At 44.7% G+C, this 21,798-nt stretch overlaps 2 protein-coding genes across 2 annotated transcripts; both read left to right on the top strand.

The window, feature by feature from the left end:
• The first annotated feature begins 2,591 nt into the window (after positions 1 to 2,591).
• LOC130530593 (potassium voltage-gated channel subfamily A member 3) lies at positions 2,592 to 8,106 on the top strand. The gene is made up of 3 exons (XM_057041904.1): positions 2,592 to 5,539; positions 7,125 to 7,194; positions 7,278 to 8,106. Exon 1 carries the CDS (start codon positions 2,770 to 2,772, stop codon positions 4,363 to 4,365), a length of 1,596 nt encoding a protein of 531 aa, XP_056897884.1. The 5' UTR covers positions 2,592 to 2,769; the 3' UTR covers positions 4,366 to 5,539; positions 7,125 to 7,194; positions 7,278 to 8,106.
• Positions 8,107 to 12,617: 4,511 nt separating this feature from the next.
• On the top strand, positions 12,618 to 18,666 carry LOC130530595 (potassium voltage-gated channel subfamily A member 2-like). The gene is made up of 3 exons (XM_057041908.1): positions 12,618 to 12,893; positions 13,533 to 13,637; positions 14,675 to 18,666. The coding sequence occupies exon 3, from the start codon at positions 14,775 to 14,777 to the stop codon at positions 16,272 to 16,274; it is 1,500 nt and encodes a 499-aa protein (XP_056897888.1). The 5' UTR covers positions 12,618 to 12,893; positions 13,533 to 13,637; positions 14,675 to 14,774; the 3' UTR covers positions 16,275 to 18,666.
• Positions 18,667 to 21,798: the final 3,132 nt, after the last annotated feature.

The following is a 21,798-nucleotide window of genomic DNA, read 5'->3' as shown; positions in this document are numbered from 1 at the left end:
ATAGATAGATAGATAGATAGATAGATAGATAGATAGATAGATAGATAGATAGATAGATAGATAGATAGATAGATAGATAGATAGATAGAGATCTATATAAAACTTGCTGTCTCTTCATGCGTCACAGGCAGAAAATCCTCATTTGCAGATTGAGATATGCATCAGTAGCAGCATAAATCACATTAACGTACTCCATATGGATCGTAGAAGAAGGTGGAGCTGGACAGAAGGTGGTTTGAAGCCAACATACAGAGGAGAGATGGAGCTCAGCATCTTCAGTTCTCCACTAACGGGGTCTGTTTTGTTCTCAATAACCTTAATTAAAATGAAAGTAAAGACAGTTCCAAGAAAATCCTCCTCAAATGGCAACACTGAACGGTGCTCTGAGAAGCTACATTTCCTCATCAGATACCAGAACACAAGATGAAAATCAGCGGTGAGATGGCTTCGTATCGCTTGGGGTAATGACCCGCGACGTGCTTTGAGAGAACCAAGTGCACACGCAGTCTGGTGATGAGATTTGTGCCAGCAACCACACGTAAAAGCTGACCTAAATCCTGACACAGAAGCCTTGTGGGTCACCAGATCCCACCTCCATCTCTCGAAGACAGATGCTGCCGTGCATCTCTTAAAGAACATCCAACCCAGGCCCATTTCCTCATGTGTAACCAGCTGTCCATGACCTCAGCCAGCTGAGCCCCCCCCCACCCCACATACCCAGTAAACTGCATTCCAGTCTGAGTCATTCCAGTTCAGCATGCAAGGTAGCCTCATTTTTTAGGGTAATAAGATAGTTGGGGGGGATCTATATTTAACACGCAGACAGGAAACCACATGAAAAGGCCTGCTGGCGGTCTCTGAGCTGGCTCCCAGTGGATCAACTGGCCCTTTTAATACGAGCCAGTTTCAATGTGCCCTCATTAGGAAAACAGGCTCTGCCCTTGTATCCGAGTCACATGCGTATCACACATTATGCCAATAGGTAAATATCAAGTTTTTTTGGAGACACAATCTTATCAAGACACAAAAACAACAAAGCACAAGCTGGAATGTGCGCATGACTTCCAGAAGATCCCCGAAAGACACGCTCCCAGCTTAGCGTTGTGTTTCATTGATGGAAAAACTGACGTCTGATTGATATTTAAAAGTGACTGAGTCTAAATTGTGAGTGACACCACTGAAACAAAAAAAGGGGACAAGGGAGACAAAGAAGACAAATAAAGGTCAAAGTTCTTTGAGCTGCTGCGGTTTGGCTCAATGTTGATAGAAGTACTGAGAAAGACGTGATAATAGAACTGTAATTGCAGCTATATAATCATTAAATATGAAAAATGAATGGCCCTGGTCAGCAGATTAAAATTCCTCAACCAGCTCATTGGCCTATGTAAGAGTTTTTTTCCTCTATAATCGACCCAAATTTGGGCTGCAGCTATATAGAAAAGAAAAATCATTATTGATTCTAATTGAAAAGAGAAAGAATGGTGTTGAAAGGACCATCTCTTTTTTAATTAGAATCCAAAGCACTTAAGCAAGGTAATAAGCTTTTTTAGGTTGTTTAATTCTGCCAAATTTATGAAGATGCATTTGGAAACTTGCAATAAATTTCAATGAAACACAGTTTAGCTGTGCAGCAGTTGTGTATCATTATGCAACAACCACCTCAGTGCAGTACAACCTGGAGGTGATGACAGTGAATGGTTTAAGGCGGTGGTCTGATCGTATCCAGCACGTTTCTTCAGCTTGATTAACTGTATTAAAAATATCTCTCTTTGTATTCAAATGTAGGATAAAGACCATCAACACAGAATATATATGATCAGGGATTTATGATCGACTGATTACCTTTGCTGAGGGTCTACGAGCCACTGTCTCCTCTTACTTCCTGCTTTCTGGCTCCGGCCACTCAGGCTGACCTCAGTTGAAACACTGGTTCCTCCGCATCATTTAAACTGATAAAATAAATAAATGAGATCGACCCTTCTGCAGATTTGGCTTTTTTCAGCACCTCGGACAGCAGCCTTGGAGCAAAGGGGTCAGAAAGCTGCAGCAGCCGGTGTCAGCTCAGATCACTGGTAATAATAGCAGATCAAATAGTAACAAGCAGTGTTTTCTTTGTTGAAATCCGTATAATGAGGAGAAACAACAACAAAAACTTCAGGGGAAAATTGTGAGGCAGAGAAATATTCCAGAGCTGGCCACTTGTTGAATGATTGCTCAACATGTGGCACAAAAAATAGCCACTGAAGGAGCTGTTGAATTAATAAAATATACCCCTGGGGGCTTCATTGGTGCTGGTTTAGTGCACATCCCTCAAAATTTGGACCTGCGATTGCTGTTAATTTTTATTCCTTTGTCTCATCTCATCAGTCTGACATATTTCTTTCTCCTTCCCTCCCGGGTCTTTTAAACAGACATCATATCCAAATATTGTTTGGAGAAGAGCTGTGTAGCTGCCCTTGAGTGTCTGCAGGACAGAGGGGGCAGAGGTAGGCTGGCACGCCCAAACGATGGTGTTGAATGACGCCCGTCTGTTGCGTCGGTCGGTCCTGCCATTGGTGGAGGACGGTAAAAGGTATCCAACGCTGGGGCGCCGTGGGTGGGTGGAAAGCCTGTTTATAAACCCAGATCTTCCCTGTGGGCGGGAACAACAACAGTCGAGAGTGAAAGTGAATCGTAAGACGAGGAGTGAGAGAGGAAGAGGAGAAGAGGTTGTGGCGGTGGCTGTGGTTGACCGGCGGTAGCTGAGGGGACGAGGCGGCCGCCCCCTGGATGCGTATTCAACCGCGCATGGACGACCACCTCAGCCTCCTGCAATCACCCCCGCCGAGCGTGACCAAAGCCCGTGGTGACAATCTGGTGAACCACGGATACACAGACACGGAGGCCGACGTGATGACAGTCGTGGCGTGTGACAACATGCTGGAGGAGTCGGCGGCTCTGCCGGGCAACCACTCTCTGGACCGCTACGAGCCGGACCACGAATGCTGCGAGAGGGTCGTCATCAACATCTCAGGGCTGCGCTTTGAGACGCAGCTGAAGACTCTCTCGCAGTTTCCAGAGACGCTGCTGGGGGACCCCAAAAAACGCATGAGGTACTTCGATCCCCTCAGGAACGAATACTTTTTCGATCGGAACCGACCCAGCTTCGATGCCATCCTGTACTACTACCAGTCCGGCGGGCGCATTCGGAGACCCGTCAACGTGCCCATTGACATTTTTTCTGAGGAGATCCGCTTCTACGAGCTGGGTGAGGAGGCGATGGAAAAGTTCCGGGAGGATGAGGGGTTCATCAAAGAGGAAGAGCGGCCGTTGCCAGAGAATGAATTTCAGAGACAGGTGTGGCTGCTGTTTGAGTACCCGGAGAGCTCGGGGCCCGCACGGGGCATCGCGATAGTGTCCGTTCTGGTCATTCTCATTTCCATTGTCATCTTCTGCTTAGAGACACTGCCGGAGTTCAGGGACGACAATCGGGGGCCGATCACCGCCGCGCCTGTCATAAATGGCACGCTCCCATATTTTATCAGCACCTTTTCAGACCCCTTCTTTGTGGTGGAGACGCTGTGCATCATCTGGTTCTCCTTCGAGCTGCTGGTGCGCTTCTTCGCCTGCCCCAGTAAAGCCACATTCTCCAAAAACATAATGAACATTATCGACATCGTGGCCATAATTCCCTATTTTATCACCCTGGGTACAGAGCTGGCGGAGCGTCAGGGGAACGGACAGCAGGCCATGTCGTTAGCAATCCTGCGCGTAATTCGGCTTGTCCGGGTGTTCCGCATCTTCAAACTGTCACGACACTCGAAGGGGCTTCAAATTTTAGGACAAACTCTGAAGGCCAGCATGCGTGAGCTGGGCCTGCTTATATTCTTTCTGTTTATTGGTGTCATTCTTTTCTCCAGCGCCGTTTACTTCGCCGAGGCAGACGACCCAGATTCGGGGTTTAACAGCATACCGGACGCGTTCTGGTGGGCTGTTGTCACCATGACCACTGTGGGCTACGGGGATATGCACCCCGTGACCATTGGGGGGAAGATTGTAGGGTCTCTGTGCGCCATCGCGGGCGTGCTCACAATTGCCCTCCCCGTCCCTGTCATTGTCTCCAATTTCAACTATTTCTATCACCGAGAGACGGAGGGCGAGGAACAGGCTCAGTACCTACACGTGGGCAGCTGTCAGCCTCTGGCAGAGACAGAGGAGCTGAGGAAGACCCGGTCCTCTTCCTCACTCAGCAAAAGCGAGTACATGGTGATCGAGGAGCATGGCATGAACAGCGCGTTCAAGCAGCAGCCCAATTTCCCCACCACCGCCCAAAACAACTCCCAGAACTGCGTGAATATAAACAAAAAGATCTACACTGACGTGTAGCCGCTTTTCCAACCACGACCTTGAGCACGAGGGGAGGGGGAAGGGTGGGGGGTGTTGTCGGCGCACAGCTGGCTCCGTCGTTGCGCACCAGCGTGTGGAAGCGGCAGTCTATCAGATGGAAATAAACAAAGAGAGCGGGGAAAGAAAAGCCAACCCCCGCTGTTCAGACGCGCTCCGATAAAAGAATCGTTCTGTTTGTTTAGTTTATTTTTTTTTATTTTTTTTTATTTCTGTGACGTGAATTCATAATTCGGTGTCGTTTTAACGACGCGGGCAGACAAAGAGCTCGTTGACGTCTCCGGTCCTCTGTTCCGGAGTAAAGAACCTGTTGTGCGTCGTTCAATAGCCAGTTTATCGCCACAGCAGTAGTAGAAGCTTAAAAACTGTGAAAAATTAGTGAAAATTCTACTCGAACTAGACCCATTGACATGTCGTGGTTGGTCAGTCATATAGCCTGTGTAGACCATTTAAATCTGTCTGTGTTTAAACACATGTGATGTCTGAAAAACAAAGTTCTGCATATACTATTCAATCAGACCTTTCTGTGCTATGCCTTTAGTGTGCGTTAAAGTCGATATAGTCCAAATGCTATACTGTCTATAAGAATAATCGGATTCCTGCGTGTGAAGTGTATTGCGTAAAACATAAACAGAGAGGCCAGCCGACTGTCGGCGTCTCATTATCGGTGCACACGTGAGACAGAGAGACACAGCGCTCATTCACGCACAAGCAGCGATCAAAGATGGAGCGTGCTTCTCCTCGGATTTCTCAAATATAGCCTGCTGTGAGGCAATCTCCATGGTGACGCCGGTTTCCTGGGTAACCCCGGTCACAGTTGCCATGGCATCCTAGTTTCCACAGTAACCTCCCAGATGGCCTGGAAGCCGAGATTTTCCCCGTCTTCAGTCTACAATAAAGACTGTTCGGTGCGTGCGTGAAATTGCAAGACGAGCACCAGCAGCGCCCACCAACAAAAGCTGAACCAGTGACTTTTGAAACAGAAAAGAGCTGGAGTAGGAACCGCGCATCAATTACCGCCACCAAGTGAAAATGGGCCAGGCACAACTCAGACGGCGTGAGGAATTATGAATGTACTGGGAGCACGTCGCTTCAGTCTGGCGTGCGCTACCTCTGGCTCCCAGCAGAGGTCACTGTTCTCCCACTGATCCAACCGGTGAGTATTGTGAATTCCACTTCTGTCTGTTTTGCTATTATTGTCAATAGATTACAATGTAATGCAAGTGAAAGAGAGCTGTTGTTTCCTGAGTCCTTTCCATGATAACCCTAGAATAATATCGTGATGCCTTCAACTGATTTACCTGAAGGGCATCCATACTACTAATCATGTCCTTGGGTTGCCCCCTGCTGGCACCGGCGATTACAGAGCACATTATTGTAATATTCATTATAATTGTTGAGACAGCAAAATTAGGTTATATTGCACCAATAAATAGATTTGAATTGGATTCATTTTTATATAAATAGTCTCTTGAACCTAGCTCCTAAAGTTGTAGACACTGACTTTTGAATGTGCGTGACTGTAATTTAATTGGTTAAAGTGCCTCTGTCTCCCTTTATTTCTCCAGTATTGCCATTACTGAAAATGTTCTCTGTCCACTTTGACACAGTGCTCCTGAAATTCATATTTTACATCTACCTCAGGATAATTACTTCTTCTGAAGCACAAGTGAGGGTTGAAAGAAGATAAAATGCATATAAAAGCAAGCTAAAGAATCTATTAGGCGAGGATTTTCAGATGATAGTTAATCTTGCTGTCTGTGTGTCCACACACATGTGCTGGCACAGCATTTTTACCTGTTTGACGGTAATAATCAGGGTGGTCTCACCAACTGTTAACCGCTAATGGCAACTTGGGAATGAACTCTTTATAGATTATTGCTTTCCATTTTAACCCCTGACCTTGACTTCAGACGTTCAAAGCAGAAAACTCCACGCAAGTCATCAGCTAAATAGCCTACTCATTCTCCACTCCCATAAAAGCCCCAGCCAGGGGAAACCCTGGTCTATCCATCAGGCAGACAAATAGATGATGGAACAATAGGATGGACCTGTTTATCATTGCCAGAGCTGAAAGCTATTTTCTTGCATGTGAGCAGGGTGGATCTTTGGAGACAAAAATACAGACGCAATAGAGCCCTATCGATCAGTTTTAACATCATTAAATTTTGGGTTATCCATCCCTGATCATCAGCAAATGTGAGTGTTACATATGCAAGAAAATCTGATGACCCAGCTGATTATCAGAGGCAATCATCAGAAATGACCACAAATACTATTAACAGTGCAACTACTAATACTACTACTACTTGTACTAATACTAATACTAATTAAAATATTATTCCAACCAACAAAAAACAGTCATGACTCTAGTCGCTGCTGCTTCATGATGCCCTGGAATGGGGCCTGCAATCCAGTTATTTTCTCTCTTGCATGGGTTTTCCTGGATATTTTGCTGGAGAAATATACAGTTGGTGGATTGGAGGCTCTAAGCAGCATCCGGTTGTGTACCCTGAGACTGGTGGTTGTGTTGGTGCCTCTCACCCAGTCACTGACCCAGAATGGAGCAAGTAATGGTTGATCACAAATGGAATATGGACGGCTGTGGATGAGGTGCTAAGAAGAGCACTGAAGCCTATGTGGGGCTGAGATCTAACAGTTTTCCCTCTTCTTTCTTCATCTTCTTTCCCCTCCTTCTTTCTTCATGTTCTTCCCCTCCTTTTGTCTTCTCTCCTCTCCAGGTAGTAGTTGGGTTTTTGCACAGACCTCTTGGAGCCCCTGATGAGTCCAATGAGCTGACTTCACATTAAAGTAAATCAACAAGGACTACATTTGTTCATAGCCATTTCGGTTATGTATAATATTTTTCATTGCCACTATCTTCTTTCTTTTAGGAATGCAATGATTCTGGTCTTCCGGTTGGGCCGATGGGCCAAAGATTTAAGAAATGCCTCCCATTGGATCAGTTCTTCCCTCCACCCTGGCCCACGCCCTCAAACTTGCCCCTTTAACAAGAGGTGCCTAGCAGAATTCGCCCACGGGCCGATTCAAAGGCCAACGTACGCAACAGAAAAACCTAACCAGAAGTACAGAAACCCTCACTGACAGTATTGTAGCAGCAGCTTTGTCTGGAGCTGACACCTTGTGAGTTTAGCCATCACGAGGCAAAAGAGCCAGAAGTGCGTGTCGGACTTTCTTCGCTCTCTGTAACATTCAAACGGACAGATTCAGGAAACAGCCAGCAATTTACAAAGCACATCTCACCCCTGGACATGGTTTTTGTACATTCTGCATTTATAGTTCTGGGTAATGATATTCATTACAGACATTTACTGAAAAACAGCTCTTGCTTCAAGTCCAAAGTGGCAAAGACTGAGATCAACCTGTGGTTTTCTGATATAAAACTGTGACAAATGAAAGACTGTTAGCCATATGCCTTTTTTAGCTGTGTGTGTTCTGTATTACTAATATGTGAGACAGTCTTTTATATGTGCTTTGCCTTGACATGGAGAACAAAAAGTGAGACATGTACGCGCATCCAAACATAGACACATGTGAACACATGCCTGTGAATGACGCGCTTGTATTCCAAGGTGCACTGGTGTTATTGCTGGGATGGGGCATCTTTGTCAGGGCAGTGGCTACAGACCTGTATTTGTTCTGTGTTCTGGTGTGCTGTCTTAAACATGACTCATATAAAGAGATCCGTTATGAGGAACCGCACTGTTTTCATTCACTTTTTGAGAGAATGTACCCATGAATGTACCCATAAATGTCTGCGAGGGTATCTGAACTTTCCACTATTAATTAGAGCATGAATACCCTGGAGACACTGGTCCCAGTGTCTACTGCACACACCAGTCTTTAACCAGCCAACAGTAGTGTTTTGTTCCCAATTCGCCACAAGAGATCATTTGAAAAGTGACAGAAACTTTTTTTTTTTGCTCAACATACAGATGATGTACAGATTCTCGTATACACAACGACCAAAAGTGTTTTATGTGTCGCATCTATTGATCGTTAATACCATTCCATATACGTTACGCAACTCTTTAGAAAGTGTAAAAGCGCTCTCTCGTCTTTTGTGTTGGGGCACCGGCTTGCTTTCAGATTGAAGAGCCTCCTGTTAGGCTGTGCTCTTTACCACATGACTGGAATTTTAAGAGATCTGATCCGCGTTTGACTCCAGTGGAAAACTTAATTTGGTCCCTGTGCTGAGGAGGTAAATATTAACATTCTACCAGAGCTTCGCGGCCATCATTGTGTCATCTTGTGTACCAGAGTGTGCTTTATTACTCCAGTAAACCCACCAGCTTGCTAATAACTTTGCTATCTCTCGTGGCTACAAGAATCTAACTTGTTTAAGTCATCTTCCAACATGATCTGGTCTGAATTTTTGAACAGATTTTTTCAAGACTGTAAAATCGATATTAGACAAAAACAAATGGAATTCGCATAAATATACACATGGTGTTTATTAAAATCCCTTCTTCTTCACAACAAAGGTACATACAGACCCTCCCTATGCTCAATATTCCTTTAATTCTTTTAAAATATGGAACATGTGTAAATCTGCCTGGAGCTGGTCGCGCTGTTAATCTGAGAGAAGGAGGCCACCGAGACATTTATGACTGCAAATTTATGACTACACCTCCAAGGTATCTGAAGCTTTGAGAGCTGGAGTTCACCCAAAATTGTCTGCATGACTTTGTGGTCAACTTAAATCTGCAGACACAACACTGTTCTGCCAAATCCTGCAAGTGCTGGGAGGTCCCGGAAGGCTGATGGCAAAAAGGTGGAGTCGGAATTCAGAAGAAACCCTGGAGGCCAAATGAAAACTATGGGATTGTGTTTGTTATACAGCAATCAGCGACTTGAAGCGTGCAGAAAAGACAAAGAAATGGCATAAAGATAACGAGAGAATGTAGTCTAGTGAGAATTGAGGAAATCAGTTAAATACTTCATTAGGGATGATGTGATCAGATTTAGGAGATTTAAATGCACCTGCGAATGATTATTCATGTGGAACCTGTGAGAGTTTGTTTTTATGACTTAGCAAGTTAAATAACTGTACTGTGGTGAGTGATATAAAAGCCTAATTAAGACCTTCCAAATAGATTCACTGCAATTCTGATGCATCTTCTAAACACCGGTTGATATCATTGGAATGACTCGTATTTCACCTCAGTTTCATAGTTATTCTGTAGGAATATGTGTCATCATTAAAGGCTCATTTTCTCTGAAATCCTCAGAACAACAACAGGAAATGAGAAAACAGCTAGAGCCCTGCACACATCCTCTGTCTGTGTGTGTGCGTGTGTGTGTGCGTGTGTGTATGTTTGTGTGAAATGGACTGTTGTTAACTCTCACACAAACGTCTCTTTTTACTCCGCACAGAATTTATAATGGTTTGTGTCAAATGAACGGGGATGACAAGAATTGGGGATCTGAGGTCTACGATCCAACTGCTCCCATTGACCTGTTGGAACACAGATGGACCCAGTGGTGCTGCAAGTGCAACAAGTGGGAGCTGCCAGGAGGTCCATATAAGAGACACTGGGGGTCTTGGGTAACTGGCAGACATGCAGGCACAACGTATGTATTCACCGTCGCAGCAAATGCTGCAAACTGCCTGAAGAATGTCACATCACTCTGATAGCAGACAGGCTAATTTATTCAGCCTAACTTTTGAATGAAAGCACTTGTGGGTGATGCAGCTCTCCAGCTGACCTGGCACTCAAAAAGGTGCTGGACATTCCACCATTAACGCTACTCGGTGTTACGTGTCCTCAGACGAGGCACATGGGGATTAGCGTTCACGTCAGTTTCAAATGCCTTTAGCAATGTGTGCGTCGTTGGAAAGTGGACCAGTACTGAGGCATACCTCAAGCTATGCAGCCCCGGGCCACCGGGAAAAATGAAAAGTCTCCGTGAAAAGTTTAACACGTCAGCCACTAATGCAGAAGAGTCTGTGCCTTGTCAGGGAGAGCTTAGCACGTCGGTTGGTGATGTCAAACACTCGGCGTCTGCGTCTGCTTGTGTCACCAGGAGCCAGTGTGTGTTAAACTTTAGCCTTCAATATCAACAGATAACGTGGGCATATTTCTTGTGAAAGCAGCGATTATAATCAGCATCATCACTCTCAGTATTGCAGTTAAATAACTCCCAAGGGCAACTGTCATATAAGGGGAGCCCAGCATGAATGAAATGAGGTGACAAAATGAGGGATGAGCGGCTGAGAGAGGATTAAATGATAATACAGCGGTGAACATGTGGGAATGAGACTGTTCTTATATTCAAATGATGTCTGGACTGATTAATAAACACAGAAGTTGTTTGTTTTTGTTCACAAGCTTATCCTGGCAAAATCATACTGACCTTATGAGGACCAAAGATGTGCAGGTGCAGAGGAAGGTACTGATTTGGCTTTCAGGTTTCTCCTACAAGTTTACCTCCAGGTTCAGGGCACAGCCAATGAATGGAAATCAATGCAATGTCCTGTGAAGGGTAGCCGCGCGGAGCGGCGAGTCAGTGAGAGTGCTGCTGTAAAAGTGACAGATCACCTGCTGCAGCACCAGCAAAGGTCACTCGGGACAAACCTCCTCCCCTGCAGTCTCCTGCGATATCACCTTGTCCTCTCCTTCTGCATCCTACTCACACGCCTCCTGCTTCACTTCAGCGCATTTCTGCTGCGCCGACAAAGATGGAGCCTCGAGGTGGGCAGGTGACCGTGAACACCTCAATAACATCAGCCATCAAGTGGACGCGGCTAAAGAGAATTTATATTATGATCAATGTTTTCTCTTTTTCCTGCAGAGAGCGTCCCATCTGAAGAGATCGCATAGAGGTTATTTTAAAGGAAATTGATTAATAAATGCGGTTCAAAGGGAACGGCTTGCTCAGGTTCCTGCTCAGCTCAACACAAAACCGAATCGATGAGGGTGTTCTGTGACTGGGCACGACCTGAAGGTTAGAGGGAAACTGGAGAGGTGACGATGAGAACTGGCTGAATGCTTAATGCAGTCCAAACACATGCCTATATAAAACAATTGCATGCAGCTTGTGTAGAACGGCTGCAGAGACAACATAATTCCAGAATTTAATCAGACCGTAGCTCATCTGCATCCCCCCTCCATCCTCCCCGATCGTGAGGATTTGTCGATCACCGTGAATGTGTAGGATGGTGAATCTTGACTCATTGGGGATCCCAGCTCTCTCAGTTTGGACCTGGTCCCTCTTCATTTACATTGACAGATGGGCAATGAAAGAATTCCTGGTTGTAACTCAACCCTGTTTATTTTAAAGGGTCGATTTATTGAAACCCTGCAGTTGGAAGAGTTACAGTCTCTGTGGATGAATGCTGTCATGTTAATCAGCACGTTTGACATTTTAATTGGAGGAGTGCACGTCACATCAAAGATGGGCACGTGTGAAAATGACAGAAGGTGGGACGAGAGCCACCTTGTTTGCATTTTGTGCCTTAGTCAGAAATGCTTATATCATGAACAGCCGCCGTTTTGGGGGCTGCTGATGCTTTTAGCGTCACGATGTTTTTGGAGATGCTCTCAGGCCTCATTGTTTTAACTTAAATCAGAAAATTTCCCTCTTTTCTCTGCAACTGGCTTATAAAGAACGCATACCACCATGATGAAAGATGGGAGGTGATGATGTCAAGGGTGGCGAAAATAGGAAACTCTTTTCTTGCATGGACAAAAACCTTTCCAGTGATGTGGAATTTCACCAGTAAATATGATGCTCACACAGATATCTAGAGCAGAGGGTTCTATCTATATCTAGAGTAGCGGTTCCACCAAAAGGTTTTCATGCATATTCCAGAGAGGTCAGGTTCGTGCGGTGAGTTAAAGATGGCTGATGACTGGAAATGTCAGAGTAACTTTCAGGATGACATTGAAAAGCATCCCTGCCGTTTCCTGTGTTTTAAAGATGTCAAGTGCATCAAATGGAGATGCTTTCAGTCAATAAATATACTTAAAAGCATCGTCCCTCAACAGGTCAGTATAATCGATTTATATTCGCATTTATATTCTCATTCACCTTCTTCTTGGTCAAAATCTCAGCATCAGAGACCTTTTTGGGGAGATTTCTCCAGCATCGTGTTGTCATTTTCTCCCTTGAAATGATTTTTTTTTCTCTTTATTTTTTTAACTCTTGCTTCTCTCCGGAGACGCTCGCTCTCCGTCTGCGGGTGTGTCCACCCTTTAGTCGACGGCGCTTCTCCTTTAATGTGAGGATGGAGTGTAGAGGAGTGGGGTGGGGGCGCGGCGGTGAGATGCTCCTCTGCAGCTCGCACATCTCAACTGTCGTGAACTATGGTGAAATATGAGAGATATGGCGAGGATAATTGGGCGAGACGACACACCCGCAGGACATATTCGTTAAAAAGGGGGAGACGGACAAACATGAAGCGGAGGATTGACGGCCGCCATGCGCGTTGCCAGGAGAGACAAACAAGGCAGAACTAAATTCGGTAGTGCTCCATCCGAATCAAGGTGAATTCCCGCACGTCGAAATCTGAAATTGTTTCGTGATTCTCTGCTGCTTTTGTAGAAGTCGACGGGAGCGCGAATTAACACTGCGCGGAAACGAACGCGCCTGGCACCTGCCGCTCCAACCAAACTCATACGCGCAGCGCGGAAACTTGTCTGAAATGAATGGAAACAAATTAAAATGCAGATTACATCCCGTTACAGCGTCATAAGATGGGCTGTTACTTGTCGTTAGCGCAAGCTCCCATCTGCGAATGTGCATCAGTAATCTCCATCATGAAAAATGGTGGAACAAACGCGACAATGTCACGTCAACTGTGTGTGTGTGTGTGTGTGTGTGTGAGAGGGGGGGGGGGGGGGGGGGGGTTAATAAACAGCAACTTGTGAAACACAGGGCATCATGCAACCGGTTTCTCATTTGATGAACACCCAAATCCTGCAGCCCGGTGCAGACACCCAGGCTGGTGGGGGGGCTCGTCTTCGCCGTCGCCGCAGCGTTTTGTTGTTGAAGTAGAGAAGTCGTCATCGGCTTCAACCTGTAGCCAACTGTATCACACCATGCGTGGTTTCTGTTGAAGAATTTAACTTATACAATATCTCGCTTTGTGACTCTCTTCCACTCCCACTGACGCGTTGCTGCAGAACCACGGGAACTAATAAACCGCTCCAAACGTGGGGGGGGAGGTGGACAGACGCTGCTGGATACGCAGCCGGACACACAGTGACCAAGCGCAAAACACCGGGAAGGTAAGACTTGCTCTTTTTCTTACTATGTAAAGTCACTGAAACGGTCTGATTAGCCACAGGATACACGGAAATGTCGCCTAATATGAAACACAAATATTTTTTGCATTTGTTAGTTTAGAAGCAAAATTTCTCAGTGGACATAAAATAATGTCATGTCTTTGATATTAGTGGATGGAGCACTCAGCATGTAACCAAATTTGTTGGTTGTAATTCCACCCTGCAAGAGATGATACCGTGACAGGCCAGCATATTGATTCTGCATAAGAGAGGGAACTCATAACCTAATACAGATAGACACGGTGGAGCCAAATCACTTTATACCTCTGGCCTCCACCCTTGTTTTGAGCCGTGCTGCTTTGAAAGGTTACATTTGTGCAGAGCAATTTTAGTCTTTGAGATAGCCTGCCTGTGATTTAGATGATTATCACATTATGTGATAACTTTTTGAGATTTTCAATAGATTTTGGCCATGGGACAAAGAACAAAGGATCAAAGCCAATCATCATAAAGCAACCTACTATTTCTTTTAACTTTATATCACTACTGCCTATATGCCTTTGCAGTATATGCTAGACTACTGATGAGCAGCAGTAGTGGCTTCCCTGCAGCTAGTTTAAAGTGGAATGACTTCCATTATAGGTAGACAACTCTGTCCAAGTGCTTCGATTCTCTAATCAACATTATAGTCTTTGACAGAGGCTATATCCCCGAATACAAGACGAGCAGTAGCAGACAAACTCTGTGAAGGTATTTCAAATAATTGGAGTATTAGTTTTGGGTGTAAGATCTGCTTGGATGAGGTCTGCCCTCTTTCTAGTATTAAACTAAAATCACAGGCTAAATTTTGTCTTAGTATTTATCAAGCAAGACTATTTCCACTGAGCAGCATTGCACACTGACTCCCTCCGACTGAAAAGAACTGATCTTAATTAGTATCATTACAGCATCTTTACGCTGCAATGTCAAATGGTTGCTGTGGAAAAAGGCCTTTGTTTTTCACCGTTGCAGTGTTCCATGTTTTCTTTCTTGCCATTTAGCTCTTCAGCACCAGTTCTGCTAAACCCTCAAGAGGCCTCGTCCTGCTGTCACTCGTGGCTCCCGCCTGCTTGAAACCTGCAAATCTGATCTCCTTCCAGCATGACTGTTGCCACCGGGGATACCGCGGACGAGGCGGTGGCACATCCTGGTCAGCCCCATGACCACTACGACCCAGAGCCAGATCATGAGTGCTGCGAGAGGGTCGTTATCAACATCTCGGGCATGCGTTTTGAGACGCAGCTCAGAACCCTCTCCCAGTTTCCAGAAACACTGTTGGGGGATCCCAAGAAAAGGATGAAGTACTTTGATCCTCTACGGAATGAGTACTTTTTCGACCGGAATCGTCCCAGTTTTGACGCCATCCTATATTACTATCAGTCAGGAGGGCGCCTGCGCCGGCCTGTTAATGTGCCCATTGACATATTTTCCGAGGAGATCCGGTTTTATGAACTGGGCGAGGAGGCCATGGAGATTTTCAGGGAGGATGAGGGATTTATAAAGGAAGAGGAGCGTCCGCTGCCCGATAATGAGTTTCAAAGACAGGTGTGGCTCCTGTTTGAGTACCCAGAGAGCTCAGGTGCCGCACGTATCATTGCCATCATCTCTGTCATGGTCATCCTCATCTCTATTGTCAGCTTTTGTCTCGAAACACTGCCAGTTTTTCAAGATAAGAATGTCAAGCCCTACAGCCATTTATATTCCATCTCCAACACCACTGAGATCAACGAAAGCTCATACTTCACAGATCCCTTCTTCATCGTAGAGACACTATGCATCATCTGGTTCTCCTTTGAGTTCTTAGTCAGGTTCTTTGCTTGCCCCAGCAAAGCCGGATTTTTTGGCAACATCATGAACATCATCGATATTGTGGCCATTATACCCTACTTCATCACTCTGGGCACAGAGTTGGCAGAGCGTCCTGAGGACAACCAAGGAAATCAGCAGGCCATGTCTTTGGCCATCCTGCGTGTCATCCGTCTGGTCAGGGTATTTCGTATCTTCAAACTGTCGCGTCACTCGAAGGGGTTGCAGATATTGGGACAGACTCTGAAGGCCAGCATGCGTGAGCTTGGCCTGCTCATCTTTTTCCTCTTCATCGGTGTGATCCTCTTCTCTAGTGCCATCTACTTTGCAGAAGCGGACGAACCAGACACCCAGTTTGACAGCATTCCCGAGGCGTTTTGGTGGGCCGTGGTTTCCATGACCACAGTGGGCTACGGCGACATGGTCCCGACCACCATTGGGGGGAAGATCGTCGGGTCTCTCTGCGCGATTGCCGGCGTGCTGACGATCGCTCTGCCCGTGCCCGTCATCGTCTCAAACTTCAACTACTTCTACCACAGAGAGACGGAGGGCGAGGAGCAGGCGCAGTACCTGAATATTCCAAGCATACCCAAGGCCAGCTCAGCTGACGAGCTGAAAAAGAGCGGCGGGCGGTGCAGGAGTTCATCCACTCTCAGCAAGTCCGACTACGTGGAGATTCAGGAGGCCGTGAACCACAGCATGGAGGACTTCAGACCTGAGGGTGTGAAAAGAGGAAACTGCACCCTGGCCAACACTAACTATGTCAACATCACGAAGAGGCGTACAGATGTATAACGAGCTCCTGAAGATGGTTGACAGCTCAGACCCACGGGGCCTGGGCAGCATTGAGGACAAGAGTTTTAGACAGATCATCAAGTGTTGGCAGCTTAAAATATACAAAGCACACGAATGAGATTCCTTTGCTAAAGAGGATCTCGGGTGCTTATATATCACATGGGGCATGTCGTAAAAATTGCCACCTGTCTTATTTAGGATAGTTTTTGTCTTCTGCATAGAATTCATCCTACATATGTGACAGTAGTGCTTGCAACAGTAGCCAAATAGTAGCCTATTTAACAAAAAGTAACACATTAATACATTACTAATATTTTAATGCATTTACAAAAGAAACCTTACAGTTGAATCCAACATAATAACTAGAACAAACTGCCTTTGTCTTAGCACTTATGAGCATGGTAAGCTGATGCTCTAACTGCCAAAATCCTCAGAGATATCACGACTGAGATCACAGCACAGAGTGCCGGCGCGGCAAATATGCTTTTATCCAAATGGTCAGTCGTTGCTTTCTCCATCAGAGGGTAGGCCTAACTGCACTCACGGACTTCCCGAATATTGTGCAGCCTCAGCCGTGACCACAAATATGGCTGCTCTTTTAATTCTGCTGCCTTGAGTTTTAGATGAAGCTCAATAGTGGATTTTAAGTGTTTGGTCCTGCCATGAATCAGCCTTTTACCATGAAGCCAGGAAATATATCTAAACCAAGTTTGGGGAGGGGGGGGGGTGTTCTGTGTTGTAGGACTTGATTTGATGAATGTGTTTCTCATCGTTTCATAATGCAAGTGCCATTCATGAGTTTAACTGCACCCAGAGACTTTAGCCATCTCAGTCCAGTTCAGCTTCTATGCTGCTCTTTTCTTCCTGTTTCTTCACTTCAGTGCATTCCGCTGTAAAGTAATACTATAGATATAATGAGGTAGGGTTATGTTTTCAGTTCACTGCAGCACAGGCTTAAGTACAGAAGCCGGTTTATTGGTAATATTGATACATTCCAACGTCAAATGTATTTATAATTGCTCACTCTTCCACATTATTTCACCACTTTATATCATTGTCAGCTGAGAATTCTTGGTTTACTTTGACATTTGAGTTGAATGAAAATTAGTAGTTTGAGTTCAAACTGACAATGAAGGAATGATGATGAGAAGCTGAATTATACACCTTCCTGGTGATCACCGAAATATCACACGGGTTGCAATACCTGCTGGTACTGATCTCAGATTACTTGAAAATAAATCAAGTTTGCCTGATATTTCACCAATTTGGTCCGCTGTAAAACCACCGAATCATATTTTTTTGTGGGTTTAAAGAATGCAGAGTGACTTCACCTTGAGGATCTCAAGCTTGAAGGAATTGAGGGAAGCTCTTCCTAAACCAAAATGAGCGGAAGTAAATTCTCGGATCGTCGGCCGGGTTCTGAGATAAGATGCGGTATCAGCCTGTGTCAGTCACCGACAGATAAAGAGAGGGAAGAATCATAGCCTGAAAGGAAGATAAACACATCCTCCTTTGCTTCCTAATGCTACTACTGAGGAGCACTTGCATTTCGTCTGACTTCGTACAGCTTGAAAAGCTAGTGTCCACGCTGCCGACTATTCCACTGTTGAAAGAGCACTGCCAGGAGGGAGGGGGAGGAACACTGGATTAACCAACAGGACCATAGCAGGATGATCAGAACTGAGGAAGCTGCAGCTTTGTTGCTCTCAATAAGCTCACGTCCAGGACAGATGAAGAGCAAACGTCAGCGAGAGCGAATGGACTCAAAGGTTCTGAACACATATAGCCATGTAAACAGTAGGTGTACAATATATAAGTGCTTTTAATGATGTCAAGCTTCAGCTTTAAGGAGTTTCTGCTGTATACAGGTTCATGTGTAGCAGGGAATCACTGAGTACTGCTCGCTTTAGTATCCCAAGAACTCTTTGTATATTCAGTCAATTATCTCTCTCCACTTATTTGTGTCACATAATGCAAACTAAAACACTGTTTTTCTATTTGAATGTTATCAGTGGCAAATCATTGAGCCTTACACAGTGCAGAGACTGAGGTTTAACCAAAATATATATACAGCTAAATATGCAGGCTCATTTAATCCGCATACAGAAACCACGTCTTAATCATTGAATGTTTCTGGCTTCTGCAGCTTTTCTGCACTCTTGTATGTGCATAAAACTGTGATAACCCTCAGCTTTTTCACTGGAGATATTCAGCCATCTGAATACCATTTTTTTCTTAACTGTAAAAAAAAGTCCATGTTGACCAGAAAGGAAATATGGAACTCTTTAACCTTAAAGGGCCAGTACGGAGTTTATCGGTCAAGAATTGCAAATTGTAATAACTAATGATGCACTTGATGATATAAATAATAACATCTTTATGACAACCTAAAGCTTTTGCTGTGTTTTTATTATGCATGATTGCCCCATGTATATATTTGAACTAATATGTTGAATTCATTGTTTTCAAGGAACTCAGCAAAGAAGATGGAGATCCTGGGTGAAACCATTGTTTAGCTGCACTTTTGTGAAGTGAAGCTGTGCAAAATTTAAATATTTAAGCCACAGTGCAAATTGATGAAAGCAGATGATATCGAGTGCATCCATTACTGAGGATATATTTGTATCAAGTATCGACCCCATCTCCTGGATGGTTTGGTGTCATGCTTCTCTCCTTAAGTGAAGCTGCTCTCTGTGGTCTACTGAGAAAGCAAAGCGGTCTATTTATACAGCGAGCGGTGGAGAAAGTGAGGCAGCACGAGGAAGACAGCGAAAACGTTCTTGACTCAGGTTCAACACAGACCCGAGCGAGAATAAACACTCCCTCCATTACTGCCACTTTAAGTCCAGCCTCTCTGGTGGCAGCTGGGAAACGTTCCTGTCTGCTGTTTTGCTGTCTGTGTTCTCTGCTCGCGTCACATTTGCTCTAGTCTGGCCTCGTTGCATTGCCTCTTGATTGTTTACCCCTCTCAGATTTCATCTCTCACACATTTTCTTTGGTCCTCTCCAGCAACACCGAGCAGCAACGCGCTGCACTGCGGCTCAGCTGAGCTTTCTTTCACATTTATTTCAGGAGAGATTTGACACCACTGCTCACCTCATTAGCTAGGTGATAAGGAGATAGACCGCCAGATATGTTCGTGATTTGCTGATTACTTCACCTACATCCCAAAACACTCATATAGCAACATCATCTAACCCTATGAAACTGACATGTTGCCATGACCTCAGTGATGAAGTTCATATGTCCTGCAGGCTGTGAACGCAGCCTGAATTTGTGCAGCTGCAAACAGGAAGTAGAGCTATTGACTTCATCATAACATATCTCTCCCTCAAGTATCAATCAAAACATTTCAGGCTACTTTTAAAGATTTTATCATAAAAAAGCAACATAATGCAATCCAAAGTCGATTAGATTTTAGTTTAAAGATATTGTTGTTGGTCAATTTAAAATGTTTCCAAATTTATCCTTATTTGATGTCTGAATGCATCCTCACAATCAATGAGTTCACATTTCTTGCCACACTTCTGGGGGCAAAAAAGGTTAACAGGGGATTACAGATGCAACCAACATAAGAAGTCTATTCTAAAGTTTTTATTGGGGAAACAAAACATTGTTTTGACATCTGAAATAAAGAGATTCTTGAAAATGAGCTAGCCATAATTAAGATAGCAGTAAGGTCAGAAAAAGCCCAGCAGCTCTGTATTAAGTTGTTATTAAGTATTATAGTAACTATTTTTCTCTAGAACATACCAGCAAAATATTGCTGGTATGGTATCTTAACTCCCCCTTCACCCCCCTCGGACCTGTCAATTTGACATAACCGCACTGCTTGCATATTGTATTAGGGAGGCAATATCAAATAGACCAAGCGAATACATCATGCACGGAGAATGTTTGGTCTGAACATTTTGATTTGTGTTCTCTCATGCTGCCAGGAGAAACCTCTGTGTACTTTATGGCTGGTTCAGGTCCGGGGGGAAATGCTGAAAGACGTAATGCAAAATGCAATTGAAATTTAGTCCTTTAAAAGATGTGCTGTCAAAAAGGGGTGACGAGATGCGAATCAGGGGAGTGAACGATCACAGGCGGGTGGACCGAGGTGGAAACGAGGGAGGTGGACAAATGAGAAAAGGAGCACATGGCTGAGGAGCGTCTGCGCTGTCGATATGTTTAATGGGCTGGATTGATTTATGGGTCTGGCCTACATTCAGTCCACTGTATCTCTGACTCATGCCTTTACTTAAAGTCAGATGTATAATTGTCCCTTGTTTGATTTATCGGGCAGAAAACGCATTTACTCTGAGATGAGCAAGGTTATAGCCACCATTTAACACTTATAGTGTTATCTGACGGTTTCCACATAAGCAGATGAATATGAGATAGATTGAAGGGTGCAAAAAACCATTTATAAATGCACACTGTTCAATTTACTATTCTGTCATTAAATCATACAACAATTTTAGCTGGTTCAATTCCAGTGTGAAGCACTTTAGTAGATAAGGCCAATAAATTTCCATCTGATCCGTCTTTCGGCTCCATATAGCTACTCTTGATGCTAAAATCTGTGTGCTTGCTGCTGGGAGAAAATCCTCGAGGAAATATCAGACTCAAAAGGTGTACAATGTGCCCTCAGTATGTGCAGAGAATGACAAACCAGATGAGAATTGATTTTGGTTTGTCAGTCAATGCAAACACGGCTGCTGTTGCCGCGAATGACCCGAGAAGATTAAAATCTGCCTTGTCTGGACAGTGAACAGTGGCATCGCCAACCTGGGCCAACCTGCCCTCCACATGATTGAACAGAAAATGAAGATGGCAGCAATGAGTGGCTCTATGCCTTCATGGGCCAAATAAATTCAGCGAGCGACTCAGAGGTAAACGCGCTCTTTCATCCCTTCACTTTGAGGAAATCCGTCCCACGTACCTGACAGACAGTAAATGTATTGAGCAAACAAAAATCAGGTGCATCATCTGCACAGAGTGATTTAAACTGCTGCACACCTACAAGTCTTATGTCATTTTTTGTCAAAGAATCACCAAAGTGGGATATTAAACCCTTTTGCACACCCTGCACGCAGATAGAAACAAAATCCTCTCAGGAAGTGGAGGTGTGCTGTCGACAGTAAGACGTCCTGGAAGATGCAGAAGACCAGTGAGTGTATCAGAGAGTTGGAGGCCCACGAAAACCCACACAACAAAATCCAATTCCTCATTCCTCGCCTTCCGACGATTCTTGCGTCGCGATCTTCCAACATGGGCTCCTGATTTTGTTTAGCATTTATCCATCACATAAAACACGCAACAAAGCACCATATTGTTAAAAGTTATAAATATGCAGCTATTCCGCTGGCATGAAAGGCGCAAGACTCACCAGCTGAGCTGAGATAGTAATAGAATATTGATGCTACTGGATCCCGAAGTGGACCTGTTATAAAGCGCCTGCGGTCGACTAATTGCGGTCCTTTTCTTGTGCTTCTCTCTCTTGTCTCTGAAACTCTCAATTTTTATCTAGATTTTCTAG

Source organism: Takifugu flavidus, chromosome 8 (assembly GCF_003711565.1).
Source record: "Takifugu flavidus isolate HTHZ2018 chromosome 8, ASM371156v2, whole genome shotgun sequence".
NCBI classification, from domain to species: domain Eukaryota; kingdom Metazoa; phylum Chordata; class Actinopteri; order Tetraodontiformes; family Tetraodontidae; genus Takifugu; species Takifugu flavidus.
The sequence above is the reverse complement of the archived record's forward strand: the minus strand, read 5'-3'. Positions and strand labels throughout refer to the sequence as shown.

Excerpts from the sequence above, each read along its gene's own strand:
- LOC130530593 (XM_057041904.1), top strand. The coding sequence starts at position 2,770 with ATGCGTATTCAACCGCGCATGGACGACCACCTCAGCCTCCTGCAATCA.
- LOC130530595 (XM_057041908.1), top strand. The coding sequence starts at position 14,775 with ATGACTGTTGCCACCGGGGATACCGCGGACGAGGCGGTGGCACATCCT.